This window comes from Melopsittacus undulatus, chromosome 6 (genome assembly GCF_012275295.1).
Source record: "Melopsittacus undulatus isolate bMelUnd1 chromosome 6, bMelUnd1.mat.Z, whole genome shotgun sequence".
Lineage (NCBI taxonomy): Eukaryota > Metazoa > Chordata > Aves > Psittaciformes > Psittaculidae > Melopsittacus > Melopsittacus undulatus.
The window spans coordinates 20904811-20920012 of NC_047532.1; the positions used below are offsets into that span (position 1 = coordinate 20904811).

Below are 15202 nucleotides of genomic sequence, written 5' to 3' on the forward strand. Positions count from 1 at the left end.
GCTCAGCCCTTTTTTTTTCCTGGCTTGCTGTCCTCAGAAGCTGTTCCAGGTGCTTGGTGCTGCGCAGTGGGGTTGAGGCTGGGCTGGGAGCAGCAGCTGGTGTAGCAAGTTTTCGTGTTGGGGGGAGAGGGCGGTAGCAGTCTGCTGATGAAGCAGATGGCAGATTGTTCCCAAGTGTGCTGGTAGAGCAGTGCTCATGGCAGGAAATGCGTCAAAGCTCCTGTTGTGAAAGTGGCTCTGCCCTGTCAAAGAATGGCTGGGGTGGAGCAGGGGTGTGTTCTGGGACCTGGGCACTGGCCCAGGAGGTGCTGCTGCTTTTCAGACATCACAGGGAGCTGAGGTATGGTGGAGTGGGGAGTAAAGACCCTGGAAAAAAGCAGTTTGCCTTCTGCATCTGCTGAAGCCAAAGCTGCTGCCAGCTGTGACTGCCCCTGCAGTTTGGATCTGTGCAGAATGTAGCTCAGGTCAGTCAGAGGGAGGTTTGTGTTCCTGCTGTCTTCCTCTTGCTACAGCAGTGCACCATGCCTTCGCTGGGCTCTCTTGTTTCTACCATCTGAGGCAGTCTGGCTTCCCCACAGGGCTGCTGGGGTGCAGTGCTGCCTTCCCCATGCTGTTGTGAAAGGCTAACCTAGGTGCTGAGTTAAGCCTGGGCAGAGGGGTGGGTAGCTTGTGGCCAGGAGGAAAGCTGAGTTTCACTATACATTTGTTGGGGTGGGGGGAGAGCTTTAGTGGCTGTCCAGTCAATGCTGGACCTAGAGCAGGGCTGGATGTGAGGGAAAGCTTTGCTGACTGTGCCTGAGCTACCATATGCTATACTCATGCGCCAAAACATAGGAAGACATCAACTGACCTGAACTGGTGGGACCAAATAAACCAAACTGCATGTGGGCATCACCACATTTTAAGGGGCTCAGTGCTCTTGTACATATGAAGCCTTAAACTGGGTCTGGCTGCTGCACTGTGTAGTGGTGTCTCAGTTGCTGCTCTGGGCAGGAGCTGTCAGGAACGCTGGTTCTGGTCCCTGGTGAAGGGATGTGTAACCCTAGTTAGGTGCTCAGAAGCCCTCTCCAGGAGCTGTAGGTGACAGTCCAGCTGAAGATGGAGCTTTTCCCATCAAGCCTTCCCCTCCCTCAGCTGGCTTTTGGTAAACATGGCCCTGTCTTTGCTTTTGCCCAAAATAGTAACAACACTTTTGAACTACTTCTGCTTGGCCTTTTAAAAGGGGCTGTTCCCTGCATGTGCTCTGCTTTCCCTTCCTCCAATTGTTCCCCTTAGCAGAGATCTTTCCATGGGGTGGCTGTGGCCCTTGGTAATTTACATGCTGTCATGGTCATTTGGGGCTGTTGCTCTCAACTGAATCCCCACCGTATATGGCAGCATTTCCTGGGCCTGCCTGGCTCAGTGCCCAGCTCTTTCCTCTGCTCCTCCTTGCTCCAGGGCAGTAAGAACAGTGTGGGGCCAAAGGAAGACACTCAGTAGTACCCTCACCTTCTAGTAATGCTCAGGGATTTTCATGGGGTGTATAATGCACAGCTTTGCAGGGTGGGTGTGTGCTAAAGAGAGAGGCAAGATAAGGTCTGTCTGAGAAAGGTGAGCTGTTTTCTTCCACAGCAAAAACTTCACCAGTTTTCAGACATAAAAGCCTTTCTTGCAGGTTCCTTGCATCCTTGCAGGGGTGTGGGACAGGGCTCTTACAACAGCAGCACAGCTCTGGGAAAAAGTCTAACCTTCTATATGGGGCACTGCCCTCTTCCCTATTAGATGCAGCTGCTGCATTAGGATTTGGTCTGGGAGAGCTGCCTCCTCCTCCCTTGGACCTCCCCTTAGAAGACTCCCTCTGGCTTAAAGCTCAGGAAGCAGAACAGGAGCCTGGTGCCAAGTACAGCATTGTACTCTGCTGAGGGGAAGGTGAAAACAGTGAATAACAATCCACCCTCAGCTAGTCACAGCACAGGCTTTGTCAAGCTACTTTGCCCAAGACGATGTGCTAATTAGCTGTGCAGTGTCCTTGGCAGCACCTGGTGCAGCTGGAGGACAGGCTGGATGGGGCTGTTGCAGCCCTACACCCTCAGACATCTCAGCTCCAATGAATGCCCAGAGCAGCATGAGCACAGTGGCTGCACTGGCTTTTGTTAAAAGCTCAAATATGCTCCCACCAACATAACTGGGCTTGGAAAGAATGCATTTCTCCAAGTGCTGAGGAGTCAAGCTCTACCAAGCATCTGCATATGGTTTGCTGCATGCAGCATCATCAAGGCAATAGGGCTTCCCCTCAGCACAAAGGCAGGACAGGGATCAGGTATGCTGGAACAACATATGCCTAAGGGCTGCACACTGGGAGCCTCTTGCATGACAGCAAGGCTGGCTGTGGCAATGTAAACTAACCTTGTGGTTTGCATCAGTCTTCAATGCCATTGCAAATCCCTTTCTGGCCTTTGGGGCGAGTGTACATAGAGCATCTCACTCTATGTTTATAGCTCCTGCCCCACCTTTCCCCCACCCCTGCTAGCATTTGGCTCCTAAATTCAGCACTAAACTCACTGCAAAGGCAGCTATGCCACCCCAGCACCCTGCCTGCAGCACTGCGGCTGTTTAGCAGAACAAGACTAACTTCGGAGTGCAGGTGACACTGCAGATCAGACTGCCAAGAACAACGCCCAGCCTGCTCTGGCACAGGTGATCACTGCTGATAGGTACCTGCAGAGACACAAGAAGGCCCAGCAGGCAAAGAAGCAGGACAGGTATTTTGTATTGTCAGTTGGGCCTTGCTTATCCCCTCCAAAGCAGGCAGCAGCTGGCAAAGGGCCCTCCTTTAGGCAGGAGCCAGTTCAGAGCTGCTTCCCTGCTCTGTGGAAGTTGAGACAAGTCAGGGGTATTTTTCCTTGGCCCAGTGCAGTTAAAACACTATAATGAGTGTTGGAGGGTAGGAAGTCACCTCAGCTACAGCTTCCCCATGTGGTGGAGCTGCTGTGCTTGTGGTCAGCATGGGTGTATGTGGCAGGAATCATACCTGTCTTAGCCATGGCATAGCATCCTCCTCCCAGGACTTCACACCTTTGCTAGGCTGAGGGGTTCTGCAAACTGGCCCTAAAGAACAAGATCTTCAACCACTTGCTCAGATTGCAAACCTCAGTTCTTTGAGCCATGGCCTTCTCTTCCAGACCCCATATAAACAAAAAAAAGGCAAACTGGAGCAGTTTATTAACTTTAAAATACTGTACAACAAGTTAAGCCCCTCTCCCCCCAACAGCCCTGTGCACTCAGCGTATGCCCTGGTGAATGATGCTGCTTTTGGCACTGTTTGCCTTTTCTTTCTCTTTCTTCTTTATGGGGTCCATCTCAAAACAGCGCCAGAGCCGCAGCGTTTCATCGGCAGCTGCTGAGGCCACTGTTGCACCATCAGGGCTCATAGTCAGGTTCAAGACTCTAGCAGTGTGACCTGAGGAGGAGGTGATGTGAATTTAGGGCTTGGCTGATCATCACATTACTCCCCACCAGCTTGCATAGCCATGTCCACAACATACTGCAACAGCATCAATTCACATCCCAGGTATGCATTTGGAGCAGCAGTATTTCTTTAGCTGCTCCTAGCAGCATGGTCCTGGACACCATTCTGCGTCAGTAATGCTCCAGGCTAGACCACAGGTCTGCTCTAACGAAGGATTAGACCTGCCTTCAGCCTCTATTACCCACCTCTTCCAAAGGCAGAGGGCCCAGCTTACCTCGGAGCTCAGTGACTTTGGCCATTGTTGGATACTTCCATATAACCAGCTGATTCTGTGCAAAGCCATGGCCTGAAATGAATTCCTTGTAGTTTGTTGACCACAGGATAGAACAAACCTGGGAAGAGGCAGTAATGCAGATAAGACAGGCTGCTTGTGCTGGTGCTCACTGCCCAGAGGTGAGCATGGTCCCCTCCTCTCCCATGCCCTTGGGCCTCAGGTGCTAGCAGCTCTGTACAGGTGTCCTGCCAGAAGGTGTTTATCTCCAAGCTGGTGTTCATGTCTCACCTGGGAGTGGGCATCAACAGCACTGAGGCAGGTGCCAGAACACACATTCCAGATGCGGATATGTCTGTCACTAGTCCCACCTCCGGTGGCCAGAACATTTGACTGCCACGGACACCACGCCACAGCCTAAGAGAAAAAGGTTCAAGACATGCAAGGGGCAGCCTGTGCACAGCCAGTACTGCACACCTGCCTCGCACACAGGTGTGTGCCCACAGCAGCCCTGCACTCACCTTGACAGCACCCTGGTGCTGAGTGAAAGTCTGTACAGGAGCAAAGTCCCCACTGTCCCCCTGGGTGCATGGCCAGATGTTCACCAGGTTGTCATTGCCACCACTGGCCAGGTAGCGCCCATCTAGAGACCACTTGAGTCCACACACCTCCTGTGTGTGGCCAGTAAGTGTGGCCACATGATGCTCAGCCACTCTGACATCATGGTGGTGGATGTGGCCAGTCCGTGCCCCACTGCAGAAAGAGAAGACTTGCAGCGTCAGGCTGGTTTTCACCAAGACCATTTTTGAGCTGTTCCAAGACTGTTGTACATGCCACTGGCCTGTTGGAGTGAGCAAAGCAGCCACAGCTTTTCACAACTTCAGCACAAAGGGCAAGAGAACAGAGGCCTTCTCCCCACTGTCCTGACTGAACAGGCTGAGCAAGAAGAATCCCAAGCAAGGACAGAAATTCCTCTCTGCCATCCCTAAACTGCACCAATCAGATCTAGGATAGGAATCTGCAATGGTTAGATGTTGCCCTTCACCCACTGCTTTACCTGGACAGGATGTAGCTGTTCCAGCTGAGGGAGCCCACACGTGAAGAATGGCTGGTCATGTTTCGGAGGCGTTTCTGCTGCTGTATGTCCCATAGCTAGAGAGGCAGAGCAAGAAATTCTCTGGAGGATGGGGAAACCCAGTTCTATTGCCTTGCCCAGGAACCTCATTGTGCAGGCTCTGGCATTCAACCCCATCAGCACAGGGGCAGAGAGAATTGGTATCTCATGCCTACAGAGCAGAGGGCAACTCCAGGTGTCAGGAAAATCCCCAAAACCAATCTGTGCCTTGCATGCTGCAGTTGGTCACTGGATGTGGACATTTCCATGCCACACCAGTCAAGGCAAGTCAGGATGCACTGCATTATTCTAGTACTAGCCAAGCCTTTGTCCCAAGGGCCCCCAGCTCTGGCAGTCCCTAGGAAGCAGCTCTAGTTTTACTCCTATGCTCACCTGGACCTCAGCATTACTTGTGCCAACAGCAAGGTAGTTTCCTTCTTTAATCCATGACACAGAAGAAATGTAATCATCTGGATGCTCCATCTGCAGTAGCTGGATAATCTCGCCAGTGGTGTGATTCCACAGATAGACAGAGCTGTCCAGAGCCACCGCCAGGAAGTTCTGAGAGCTCCAGTCAATGAGATTCAGGTCTACAATTTGGAAGAGCAATACAGGTCACAGTGTTTAGAGAGCCCTGCATTTCACCAGTGCTTCACCAGCCTTCTAGGTGTCACCATGCCCAGGTAATGGGGTCAGATAGCCCTGATTCAAGCCACCTAGACAGAGCTCTGGACCACTGTTCCCTAAAAGGCTACAGAGGGACACTTCAGAAGTGGTCAATGCTGATGTGGGTGCACAGGGTACTGAACCAGAATCTAGGAATCTTGCTCTAGTGTGGAATGATCTCAATGCCCAGCATTCGATGTTGCAGCCTGCTTACAATAGTCATTGCGGATCTCTGGTGCATCCAAGATCCGATCTGGCATTGAGGAAATATATCTGCCATTCTTCCTGCTTGATCCAGGTGTCATTTTCTGACTGTAGAGCACTTTCAGGTTATTCTGATAGCCTGTGTACAGAAGAACAGATTTGTTAACCTGAGTTAATATTTCCTCCCAGCTGAGCACTGTTCACTCAACTAGAAATCCTCTCCACCAGTGAAAAAGAAATCCTGAGGGAAGAAATGCACTCAGAAGGCTGCAGTTGTGCTTATCACTGGCAGCATGAACTGCTGAACCAGGGTAAGCTCTGATTCCCTAACTCACAAGAACAGGTTTAATTGACAAGCACTTGGCCTTCTGTATCCCATTATGTTTACTGGCAGTTTAACTTCCAGTGCACAGCAGAGTTTGACAGTTTTGCAGACCTCAGGAAGTTTTGCCACCTGCTGTACAAGTGAGCAAGTAGCACTCATTTCAAATTCTATAAACAAATTCACTGTAACTTATGCCACCCCACAACCTCAAGAACCCTAAGAAAGGAGACTCCACTGCACACAGGAACCTTGAGAAGCAGCCAGTTGATCTCGCCCCTGTCGACATACAGGGCCTCTGTATTGCTGCTCCTCTGCTCAGATCCCTCCAGCTGAGTTAACTCACACAAACCCTGTGTCATACCTTCTGGAGCATTCTGTGGCTTTCCACTGAGGCGGAGGATCTTTGCCTCTTCTATATCAAAGCCATTCAGATTCACTGCCCAGGCTTTCTGTTGTTCCTGGAGACAAACCAACCTCAGTGAGATGCATTGAAAACACAAAGTCCATGCTGCACTTAAGACTGCAGCTGGCAGGCATATACCCAAGCCCCTTTCTCTTAAAACCTAGGAAGTATAAAACTGTGCTGTGGGAGTCAGCTACAGGCAGGCACATCAAAGGAATTTTTCCTCAGACACTGGCACACTGTCCAGCTCAATATTTTAATCCACAAGAGTGGCCAGTTCAGTGTCCTGTTGCCTGTGGGGAAAGCCACAGCCCTAAGGGACCAAATGCTTCATAAACAGTTTTCAGAACCCAGTGTACACATTCCAGAATAGCTCCCATGTAGACATTGTCCTGGAATAGCACCACCAGCAGTTTCTCTGTGCAGATTCACAGCTTTGTGTCTTTGTAGCAGCCTGCTGCATTTTAAAGCCTCATTAGCCCAAAGCTGAATTTGCTACCAGAAGCAGCACAGGCTAGTGAGTGGAAGCAGAGGTGTAAGACTATGCTCTTCCCTGTGTCTAGGGAGACAGCCCTTATAGAGCACCTACACTCAGGCTCCTGTGTAGCAGCTAAGTGCCTGTTCCATCTGAAGGCTCTACAGCATTCACTTGTCTTAAAGCCCAGAGCTGGAAGCAGTGGTGGTTGGGACTGTCAACCCCATGTGCCCACTTGATAGAACTTTGGGTTTATAAGTTATCTATAAAAGACCAGGAAGGATTAGGTGTTTGATAGTAATCACTGTAGTAATTGTAACTTAGCAACATGCTCACCTTCTTGGTAGGGGACTCCTCAGCATGGTCATTCTCTTTGGTTAGGAGGAAATTTGCCATGTCCATCTGCATAGTGCTACGGTTGGGAATGTAGCGATCACCCCCAGCCTTTGTTGGTGTGCTTTGGATTTTGGATCCAGATTTACCTGTGTTCACAGGCATAAATATTTATAAATATAATAAATATAAATATTGTCTTACAGCTATTGAACAGCTTGTATTAGAGCTTTCAAGAGACAGCAAACCCAGCACTCTACCACATCACACCTGTGAGACATGCTGCAGACAAGCAGGACTCAAGATAAGTCATACCACCCAGTCACAGTTAACTCATATATTTGTCCCCCCCTCCATGTAGATGCACTAAGCTCAGGCGAGGGAGTGCCAGGAGACAACTCCCTGGGCCTAGAAAAACAATCCCAGAGTTCACAGATAATGGGAGGATACAAAAATACTGTTATAACAAGTAAACCTGTCAGCAAACCGTTTTGCCCACACTTGTCTGAGCACTTATCTGTGCCAGCAAGGCTCAGCTGGAGGATAACCCAGCCTCAATGCACACAGCTCTGCCCTCCTCATATTGGAGGGGAGGAGATAGGCGACTCCAGGAGCCACGCCATGTAGCCCACCTCATCCTGCCTGACCAGAAGGGCAGCCTGGCACGGAGCTCAGAGCACCACGGCTACAGACAAGCAGTCAAAGAGACGCTCCCCCACCCGACCTGTCCTATGTCGCCGCCGCTCACCGGGTGTTCTGGACGGCGTCTTGCTGGAGCTGTAGGAGCGATTGAGCGGCTTCATGGGTGACACGATGGCTGTGGGGCCGGGCCCAGCGTCAACACTCTCCTTGGCCTTGCGCTGCCACCGCGCGGGTGGCGCATTGGGGATCGGCGTGTCCAGTTTCAGCAGCCCGTGTAGATCCGTCTCGAACACGAACTGTGCCATGGCGAGCGCTGCGGAACCGCAGCGTCAGCGGGACCCACATCAGCCGGCAGAGCTGTAGCTCTGTTCCTCCAGGTCCCCCTCCAGCTACACCTAGGGGCCCCCTCCACCACAGGAGACCCCCACCCGCCCCAGGCCGCTCCTCAGGGCCCTCTCCACCACGGCAGTACACCCTCCCATCCACACCTCAGAGCCCTCTCCACCACAGGACACCCGCTAAGCCGCCCATTAGGGGCCGCTTCACCGCAGCTTCCCACCCGCCGTGGTCCCCCTGCGCCTCAGGACAGACCGCCATCAACCCGGCCCTCACCTCCGCTCTGTGACTGACGCTCGCGCAGCCCTACTCCCCGATGGCATTTAAACCCCGCGCGGCCGCTGCTCCCATTGGCTGCTTCAAACCCAGCCGCTCCCCGCTGCCATGGCGATCACCGCGCACCACATCGTGATTGGCTGATCTGCGGGGCGGGGCGGGGCTCTCCCTGCGGGGCGGCTACGGGTGCCGGGTGGGTGGCAGCCCCGCGGCTGGGTGGGTAGTGTCGCGTTTCTCCCCTGTGTGCCCGGGGCGTGGATAACGGGAGAGGAGACCGTGTGTTTGTGCGTGTCGTTTATGGCAGGGCGGGGGGCTCAGGGCGGCCCGCGGGGCTCCCAGCCGCTCATGAGCAGGTAGGACTGGTTGGCGATGTCGGTGCTGGGCAGCCGGTCCGCAGCGTGCTCCGGCGGCGGCGAGCCCGCGTCCCCCCGCGGGCCGGGCAGCACCTCCAGCAGGCAGGGCAGGACGGCCTCCTCCGGCGGCTGCTTGTAGAAGGTGTTGGCCTGGGGGACACAGAGAGGGGCGTGGTGGGCCCTGCCCCTGGGGCTGCCCCGCGGCGGCTCGGCCGCGGTGGGTCCTGCTCCGGCCCCCTCACCTGGCCGTGCTTGCTGCTTTCGTGGAGGAAACTGCCCAGTGCGCGGTGCAGGTCGGGGACGGGGGGCCAGAGTTTTTGCTTCATGTTGCTGAGTGTGGGGAAGCGGGTGTTGAAGGCAAACCCCAGTCCTGGGGAGGCCTGGTGCTCCCCTGGTCTGGTGCTGGAGCTCTCCCAGCCCCAGACACAGTCTTTACCTGTAGAGGGAGGGGAAGGTGCACCGCAGGCCCAGGAGCACTCCTGTGAAGAGCAGCAGCACCAGCGTAACACTGGGGATGGTCCAGCCTGCATCGGAGGAATGCTGGCACTGTAGCTCTTCCCAGACCTGCCACTGCTGAGTCCTTCATAGCCCTGCCACCTTCATCTGGTGCTCCCTGTCCCATTTGCAGCACCCGCAGCTTCCTACCCTCTGGCTCTGATGGCTGCAGCCTCTGCTTTTGCCCTGTTCCTTACCCGCATCGACCATGGCATCAACCACGACAGGCTTGGACCAGGCGCTCCAGCTGCCCTGGTACCATGGCCCACTGGGCTGGGCCCGCACCTGGGCATGGTACTGGGCGCCTGGACGTAAATCCAGGACTTCTTTCCTGGCTGCCTGCGGGACCTGCAGGACCTGTGGGCAGAGCTGAGCTGGAGACAACAGCTGCTGTGGGGTGGCCAAAGGGAAGCACTGGGGTGTAGGTCCATCCTGCCTGACCCCATGTGGCCTCTGTGCCAGCAGCAGAGGTGGGCAGGGCTGCCTTGGGGAGCCCGGGCCATGCCTTACCTTCCAGTCATGGCTGTTCTGCACAGCATAGCGGACCTGGTAGTCCAGGTGCTCTGCCAGCACCTCCAGGGGTGGTAGCCACTGCAGGCTCAGCTGGCCCTGTGATACTGTTGCCTGCACAATCTGTGGGGCTTCTGTGAGCACTGTTGGGGATGGATGGGGATGTGTCACTGCCATGGAATGGGGCATAGAATGCTACATTCCCCATAAGCCAGGTGTGGGCAATGGCAGGAGCTGTGCTGGCAGTGGGACTCACCAGCCTGGTGCAGCCAGAAGGGCTCCTTGAAGTAGCTGAGTGTGGACAGTGGATGGGGCTGGGTGACATTCACCAGGACAGAGATGGCACTGTCAACCCTGGGCTGGAACGTGCAGGTGTGGGAGCCCAGTGTCTCCACGCTCACCTCCTTACACTGCTGCCATGCATCTTCCCTGTTTGAAGAGCAGGGAGCCAGTCAGCCCCACTGTGGTGGCCCTACTCCCTTCACCCACTGCCAGCTCTGGTCTGGGGACACCCTTGTCCCCACAGCCGGTGCTTCCCCAAGGTGGAAGGGCAGTGTGGTTGGGAGTGGTGGTGGGGAGGTGCGAGGTCCATGGTGGCAGGGCAGGGCACAGCGCACAGTGGGAAGTGGGACACTGGGATGTGCCACCCCTCTGCCTGAGAACTGTGTCCCTCTCATGCCTTTACCTTGTGCCAGCCCCGCTTGGAGGTTGCTGGTAGAAGAGTTGGTGGGAGCTGGGGGGCTCTGCAGTGTCCCAGCTCCACTCACAGCGCACATGCTGCAGGTCAGAGGTGCTGCAGCACAGCCCGATGTCTCCTGGGCAGACAGAGCCAGGGGAGGGAGGGAGGGAGCTGCTACCCCTTGGCCCCCAGAACTTGTGTGCTGCACCTCACCTGCCCCAGGCCCCACAACCCTGGGAGCCCCAGGCATGGGTGCCTCCCTGCTGTGCCTGCCAGCACTGCAGCAGTGGGGATGGCTGCTCACCGGAGGAGTGGGGTGTCTCCGCAGCCACTGCCTGCGACCATGGTCCCCAGACACCATCCATGGAGGTGCCGTCAGGCTTGCTGCGCACCTGGATATGGTACCTCACCCCTGGCCGCAGGTTCCGGAGAACCACCCAGGTGTTGGCCTGGACCAGCCCCTATGGGAGAGGGGCCAGGCTGAGGAGCAGCTGCACCCGCTAAATCCCCCTGCCCATCTGTGTCCCCTCTGTGTACCTGCCCCGCTCCCGGGGAGGCTGCAGCTGCCCCGGTGGTGGGTGCATGGGTGCTGATGGCTGGGTCGACAGAGGGGTCCCCAGGGTGCTGCCCTGCTGCGGTGCTGCAGGACATGGTTGAGGAGCTGGCAGGGCAGAACTGCACCTCATAGAGGAAGAAGTTCAGGAAGTCGGTGAGTGGTGGCTGCCAGGACACATAGAGCTGCCCTGCAACCCCAGCCCAGCGGGCCGTGATGTTCACTGGGGGAGCGATGAGACCTGTGGGGAATGTGCCAGGTGTTTGCCTTCCTGCAGCAGTCCTGTCTAGGCACCCCCAGTCCCGTGGAGGTCCCTCAAGGGCTGCATCCATGCCTGGAATACAGGGTGTTGCCAGCCCCCATGGTGGTCACAAGGACAGGGGACCCAGGTCTGGGGATTGTCCTGGTGTCCCAAGGGTATTGCCTGGTGGCAGGGACTCACCCACCGCATCCACGCTGAGGTCCCGCCAGTACTTGGTCTGGTTGCTGGTGGCGTCCAGGACGCGGAGGTGGAGCTGGGTGAAGAGCCGCACATCCTGGCTGGGGAAGATGCAGACGTGCCGTGTCCTGCTGGCCCCATGACGCCATGTGGAGATTGTGCATGCTGTGGGCATGTCCCTGGGGAATGTAGAGCAGGGTCTTACAGCACCCCATGGCTCCTGCCTGTGGCCAGGCTGTAGGAGACAAGACCTGGGGCACAGTGCCCTTCGATGTCACCAGCATCTTCCCTGTACCCCATCCACTGCAGGGTACCATCCCCATGGTACTCAGGGACAGACAAGGGGTGTGCAGTGGCTGCTCTGTAGCTCTCGTGGGCCCTCCACCATCTCTCCTTGCAGCTGGGAGCGAGTGGGATGGGTGGAGAGCTGCAGCACTGCTGCTCTCTGTGTGGGCAAGGGGAAGACTGGGCTGTGTCCCCACCACCTCCTACCTGCTGTACCAGTAGTAGAAGTGGCACATCCTGCTCGCTGCCTCCTCCTCCTCATCATCATCATCCCAGAAGCAGGTAAGGTCCTCAAAGGAGCGGGTGAAGCAGAGGATGTCCTCAGGCACCCCTACCAGCAGTGCAGCATCTGGGAGGAGTGTGGGCATGAGGGAATCCCTGGGCACAAACCTGTCCCCATCTCACCTACATCCCCCTGCCCAAGGTTTCACTGGTTGAAGTCAGTTTGTGCAGGCACCTGGGGCGACATGGACACAGCTGAGGCACAGCTTGGCACAGTGGGGAAGGACAAGGGTACATGCTGGCTGCTGGCTCGCACTGGGGTCTTGGCTGGTGGCAGGGCTCCCACTGGTCGGCCCCACTGTTCCCCCCTCCTCAGCTCAGGGGGTCCTTCAGGATAAACAAACATCCCGAAATAGCTCTGTGGTTGGCAGGGGGCTCAGGGCCCAGCGATCGAGGGGAAGCACCCCTGCCCTGCTCATGCCGGAAGGTGCGCGGAAGTGAGATAAGGAGGAGCAGTGCCCCAGGAGAGGGAAAGGGCCTTGGGGCTGGCATGGGGATGTTTGGTCCTGAGTAGGGGGGATGTTTAAGCCCCAGGACCGCTTGAGGGGCAGCAGGTTTCTTTGCCCCACTCAGCAGGCTGTCATCCCTGTTGTTGGAGGGATAAACTAGAGCATCACACTGCAGGATCTCCATCCCAAGCACTGGTGGCTTTGCTGACACTTGGGTGCCAGTCCCCATTGTCAGGGGAAAGAGGACAGCCCCAGGATGCAGATATGTGCATTTGCGGCATTGCTGCCCCCAGCATTGCTCCAGCACTCCTTTCTCCCTACTGCCTCTGCCCTGGGACCTGCTCAAGCCGTCCTCCTCCTCTTCTTCCTCCTGGGATGTGCTCTCTTCCCCAGAGGCTGCCCCACAACAAACCCTTGCCATTGCCTGGCTGTGCTCTATGTGCGTCTGTCCTCTGCTGCACACCCCCTGCACTGCCAATTGAGCCCACCCTGGGCAAAGAATAAGTGACAGTGCTCAAATATCCTTGTCACGTCAGTGTCCCTTTGCTCTCCTGTCCCTTCTCTTGCCCTGATCCACAGCTCTGTTCCTCCTTTCCCAGTCATGTTGCCTTTCTCCCCCAGCCCGCATCCCATCCCCACAGACCACAGGCCCTCACCTCCTCTTATCTTTTTGAGACCCACTGCTCCCACCCCAAGCCTCATGCCAACCCTGTGACCACCCCAGGTCCCAGCACTAGGGGTTGGGATGGCCGGGTCCAATTTGCTACCCGGGTCCTTTGCCGGGTAGCAAAGGGGTCCATGACATCAGTGGGAAGCCACACTGGTCCTGTGGGCTATCAGAGCATCTTGGCTTTGTTTCCTAGCAGAGTGGCCACACAACTCTGCAGCCCTTGGGGCACAGCAATGTCTCACAAGCTGAGGGCAGGGGAATGATGAGCCCAACCCCAACCTTCCTCCCACTGCCGCTATGGGGGTGATTCAAAATGTGCTCCTGAGCCTGCTGTGGACAGAGACCTGGGGTGGAGCTGGAAAGATGAGCAGCAGATCGACAGGATTTGGTTCAGTGAATGCTTTTTATGGTGTTACAGAGAATGATAGAAGGGCCGAGGAGGGGCTCAAGGAAAGTGTGGACAGGCCTTCAATGGGACAAACCATGAAGTGGCTCTGGCAGGTGCAGGGCGTCAGGCTGGGGCCAGCTACAGGCTGAGCTGAAGATGCTCATCAGGGCAGTAAGGTCACTGTAGGCCTGGCACAAGAGCTTTGGGATTAGCCTGGTGGGGCTGCTGTGTTACCCGCAGTGCAGAGCTGTGCTGCCAGATGTTAGCTTGAATTTGGCTCAGACCTTGATATTGATGTGTGGGGAGCCCCTCTGCTACCTGTGTGGGACTGGGAGACACAGACTGGCATCCCAAAGGGGAACCCAAGGGCTGCCAGGTCCTACCTGCAGAGAGCAGGGATGTCCCTTTGATCCAGGCACCCCAGGGTGTCCCACAGGTCAGAAGGGCTCTCTATTGCCTACCCTGCACAACCCTCCCCAGCCCTGCAGATTTTGGCTGCCATGGGGTGTTTGCTGCCTGTACCCAGTGTGCCATCTCATCTCTGGCCCATCCTCTGGGGAAGAAAACGGCCCCAAGGACCTACCTTGGGATGTCACTGGCTCGGTTGCCAACAGCGGGCTGTGGAAGCTGAGCAGAACAGCAGGAAGCAGAGGGAGCAGCCGGCCCCGGCACAGGCAAGCTGCCATCCTGCAACCCGTGTGCCGAGGCCGTGTGTGCTGCGCTTGGCCCTTCCCAGCACCCTGCTGGGAGCTGCTGCGGCTCCTCTGGGTGATACCTTTATCTGGGAAGTGGCGGCTGTGCAGCTCAGGAAGCCTGGTTGGAGGCTCCCCCTGCCCCATCACCGGCACTTCCCTGTGCCCAAAACCACCATGCCACGGCCCCTCCACCGCCAGCCACAGTGCCAAGAGAGACTGCTCCTATCAGATAGGCAGCACGTCCTGCCCTTGTGGCTACCGGCATGCCGGGAGGCTGGAGTAGGAAGAAAAACATCCCCTGAGAAACCAGGGAGGCCCCTGTGTGGGGCAGGGCAAGATAGGGCAGAGCAGGCTGTTGGGGGCTGCAAGGACATGGAGTGGCTGCTCTGACTCTATCCTGCCCTGTGCTGACCAACAGTTGTGTGCGCTGGGTCCCACTTCCTTCTCTATCCAGCTACTGGGCTTTGTCATCAAGGAGGCAAAAGCAGGTTTGAGCAGGACTGATGACACTGTCCCAGATGCTGCTCCCACTGGCAGTGGAGGAGGTGCAAAAGCAGTGCCACACAACAGGCTGCCTGCAGGGGCATATACCCATTACTGTTTCACTGGGGACTTCAGTGATGGAGTGGAGAGGCTGCTTACTGATGGCTGCAATTGACACCAAAGAGCACTGGAGGCCAGAATGGGCAATCAAAATGGTACTGACAGGGTTGAAACACCTTCTGGGGAAAACAGACTCTTGCCTAGGACAAATGCAAATGCCCCTGCCTTTGGCTGGGATTCCAGCCTCCAGAGGACAGGGCCTTGCTTCCTGCAGATTGCAGAAGATGGCTGGACAGGCAGCTGGATGGCATGCTGGGGTTTAGCAAGCTGATGCCAGCAGAGATGAAGCCCACATACTGTTGCTGCCA

General features: G+C 56.0%; 2 protein-coding genes across 2 annotated transcripts; both read right to left on the reverse strand.

Moving 5' to 3' along the window:
• Positions 1-3175: 3175 nt before the first annotated feature.
• On the reverse strand, positions 3176-8578 carry CDC20 (cell division cycle 20). Its single transcript, XM_005151056.2, has 11 exons — positions 8494-8578; positions 7988-8194; positions 7243-7388; positions 6390-6486; positions 5714-5842; positions 5227-5423; positions 4777-4871; positions 4241-4472; positions 4011-4136; positions 3723-3840; positions 3176-3439 (listed from the first exon to the last, which is right to left on the reverse strand). The coding sequence occupies exons 2-11, from the start codon at positions 8184-8186 to the stop codon at positions 3261-3263; spliced, it is 1518 nt and encodes a 505-aa protein (XP_005151113.1). The 5' UTR covers positions 8187-8194; positions 8494-8578; the 3' UTR covers positions 3176-3260.
• On the reverse strand, positions 8577-15198 carry MPL (MPL proto-oncogene, thrombopoietin receptor). The gene is given in 12 exon segments (XM_005151248.4): positions 8577-8996; positions 9089-9176; positions 9283-9398; positions 9492-9698; positions 9852-9994; positions 10108-10280; positions 10537-10666; positions 10835-10991; positions 11068-11324; positions 11526-11701; positions 12024-12156; positions 14180-15198. Coding segments are annotated over 12 exon segments (2256 nt in total). The 5' UTR covers positions 14436-15198.
• Positions 15199-15202: the final 4 nt, after the last annotated feature.

What these genes read in the sequence shown, in the direction of transcription:
- CDC20 (XM_005151056.2), bottom strand. Translation starts at nt 8,186, where the DNA reads ATGGCACAGTTCGTGTTCGAGACGGATCTACACGGGCTGCTGAAACTG. An exon ending in AACAGCTACATCCTGTCCAG is followed by an intron (nt 4,473 to 4,776) that starts GTAAAGCAGTGG and finishes CTCTTTCTGCAG; the next exon opens with TGGGGCACGGACTGGCCACA. An exon ending in CTGTTGATGCCCACTCCCAG is followed by an intron (nt 3,841 to 4,010) that starts GTGAGACATGAA and finishes GCCTCTTCCCAG; the next exon opens with GTTTGTTCTATCCTGTGGTC.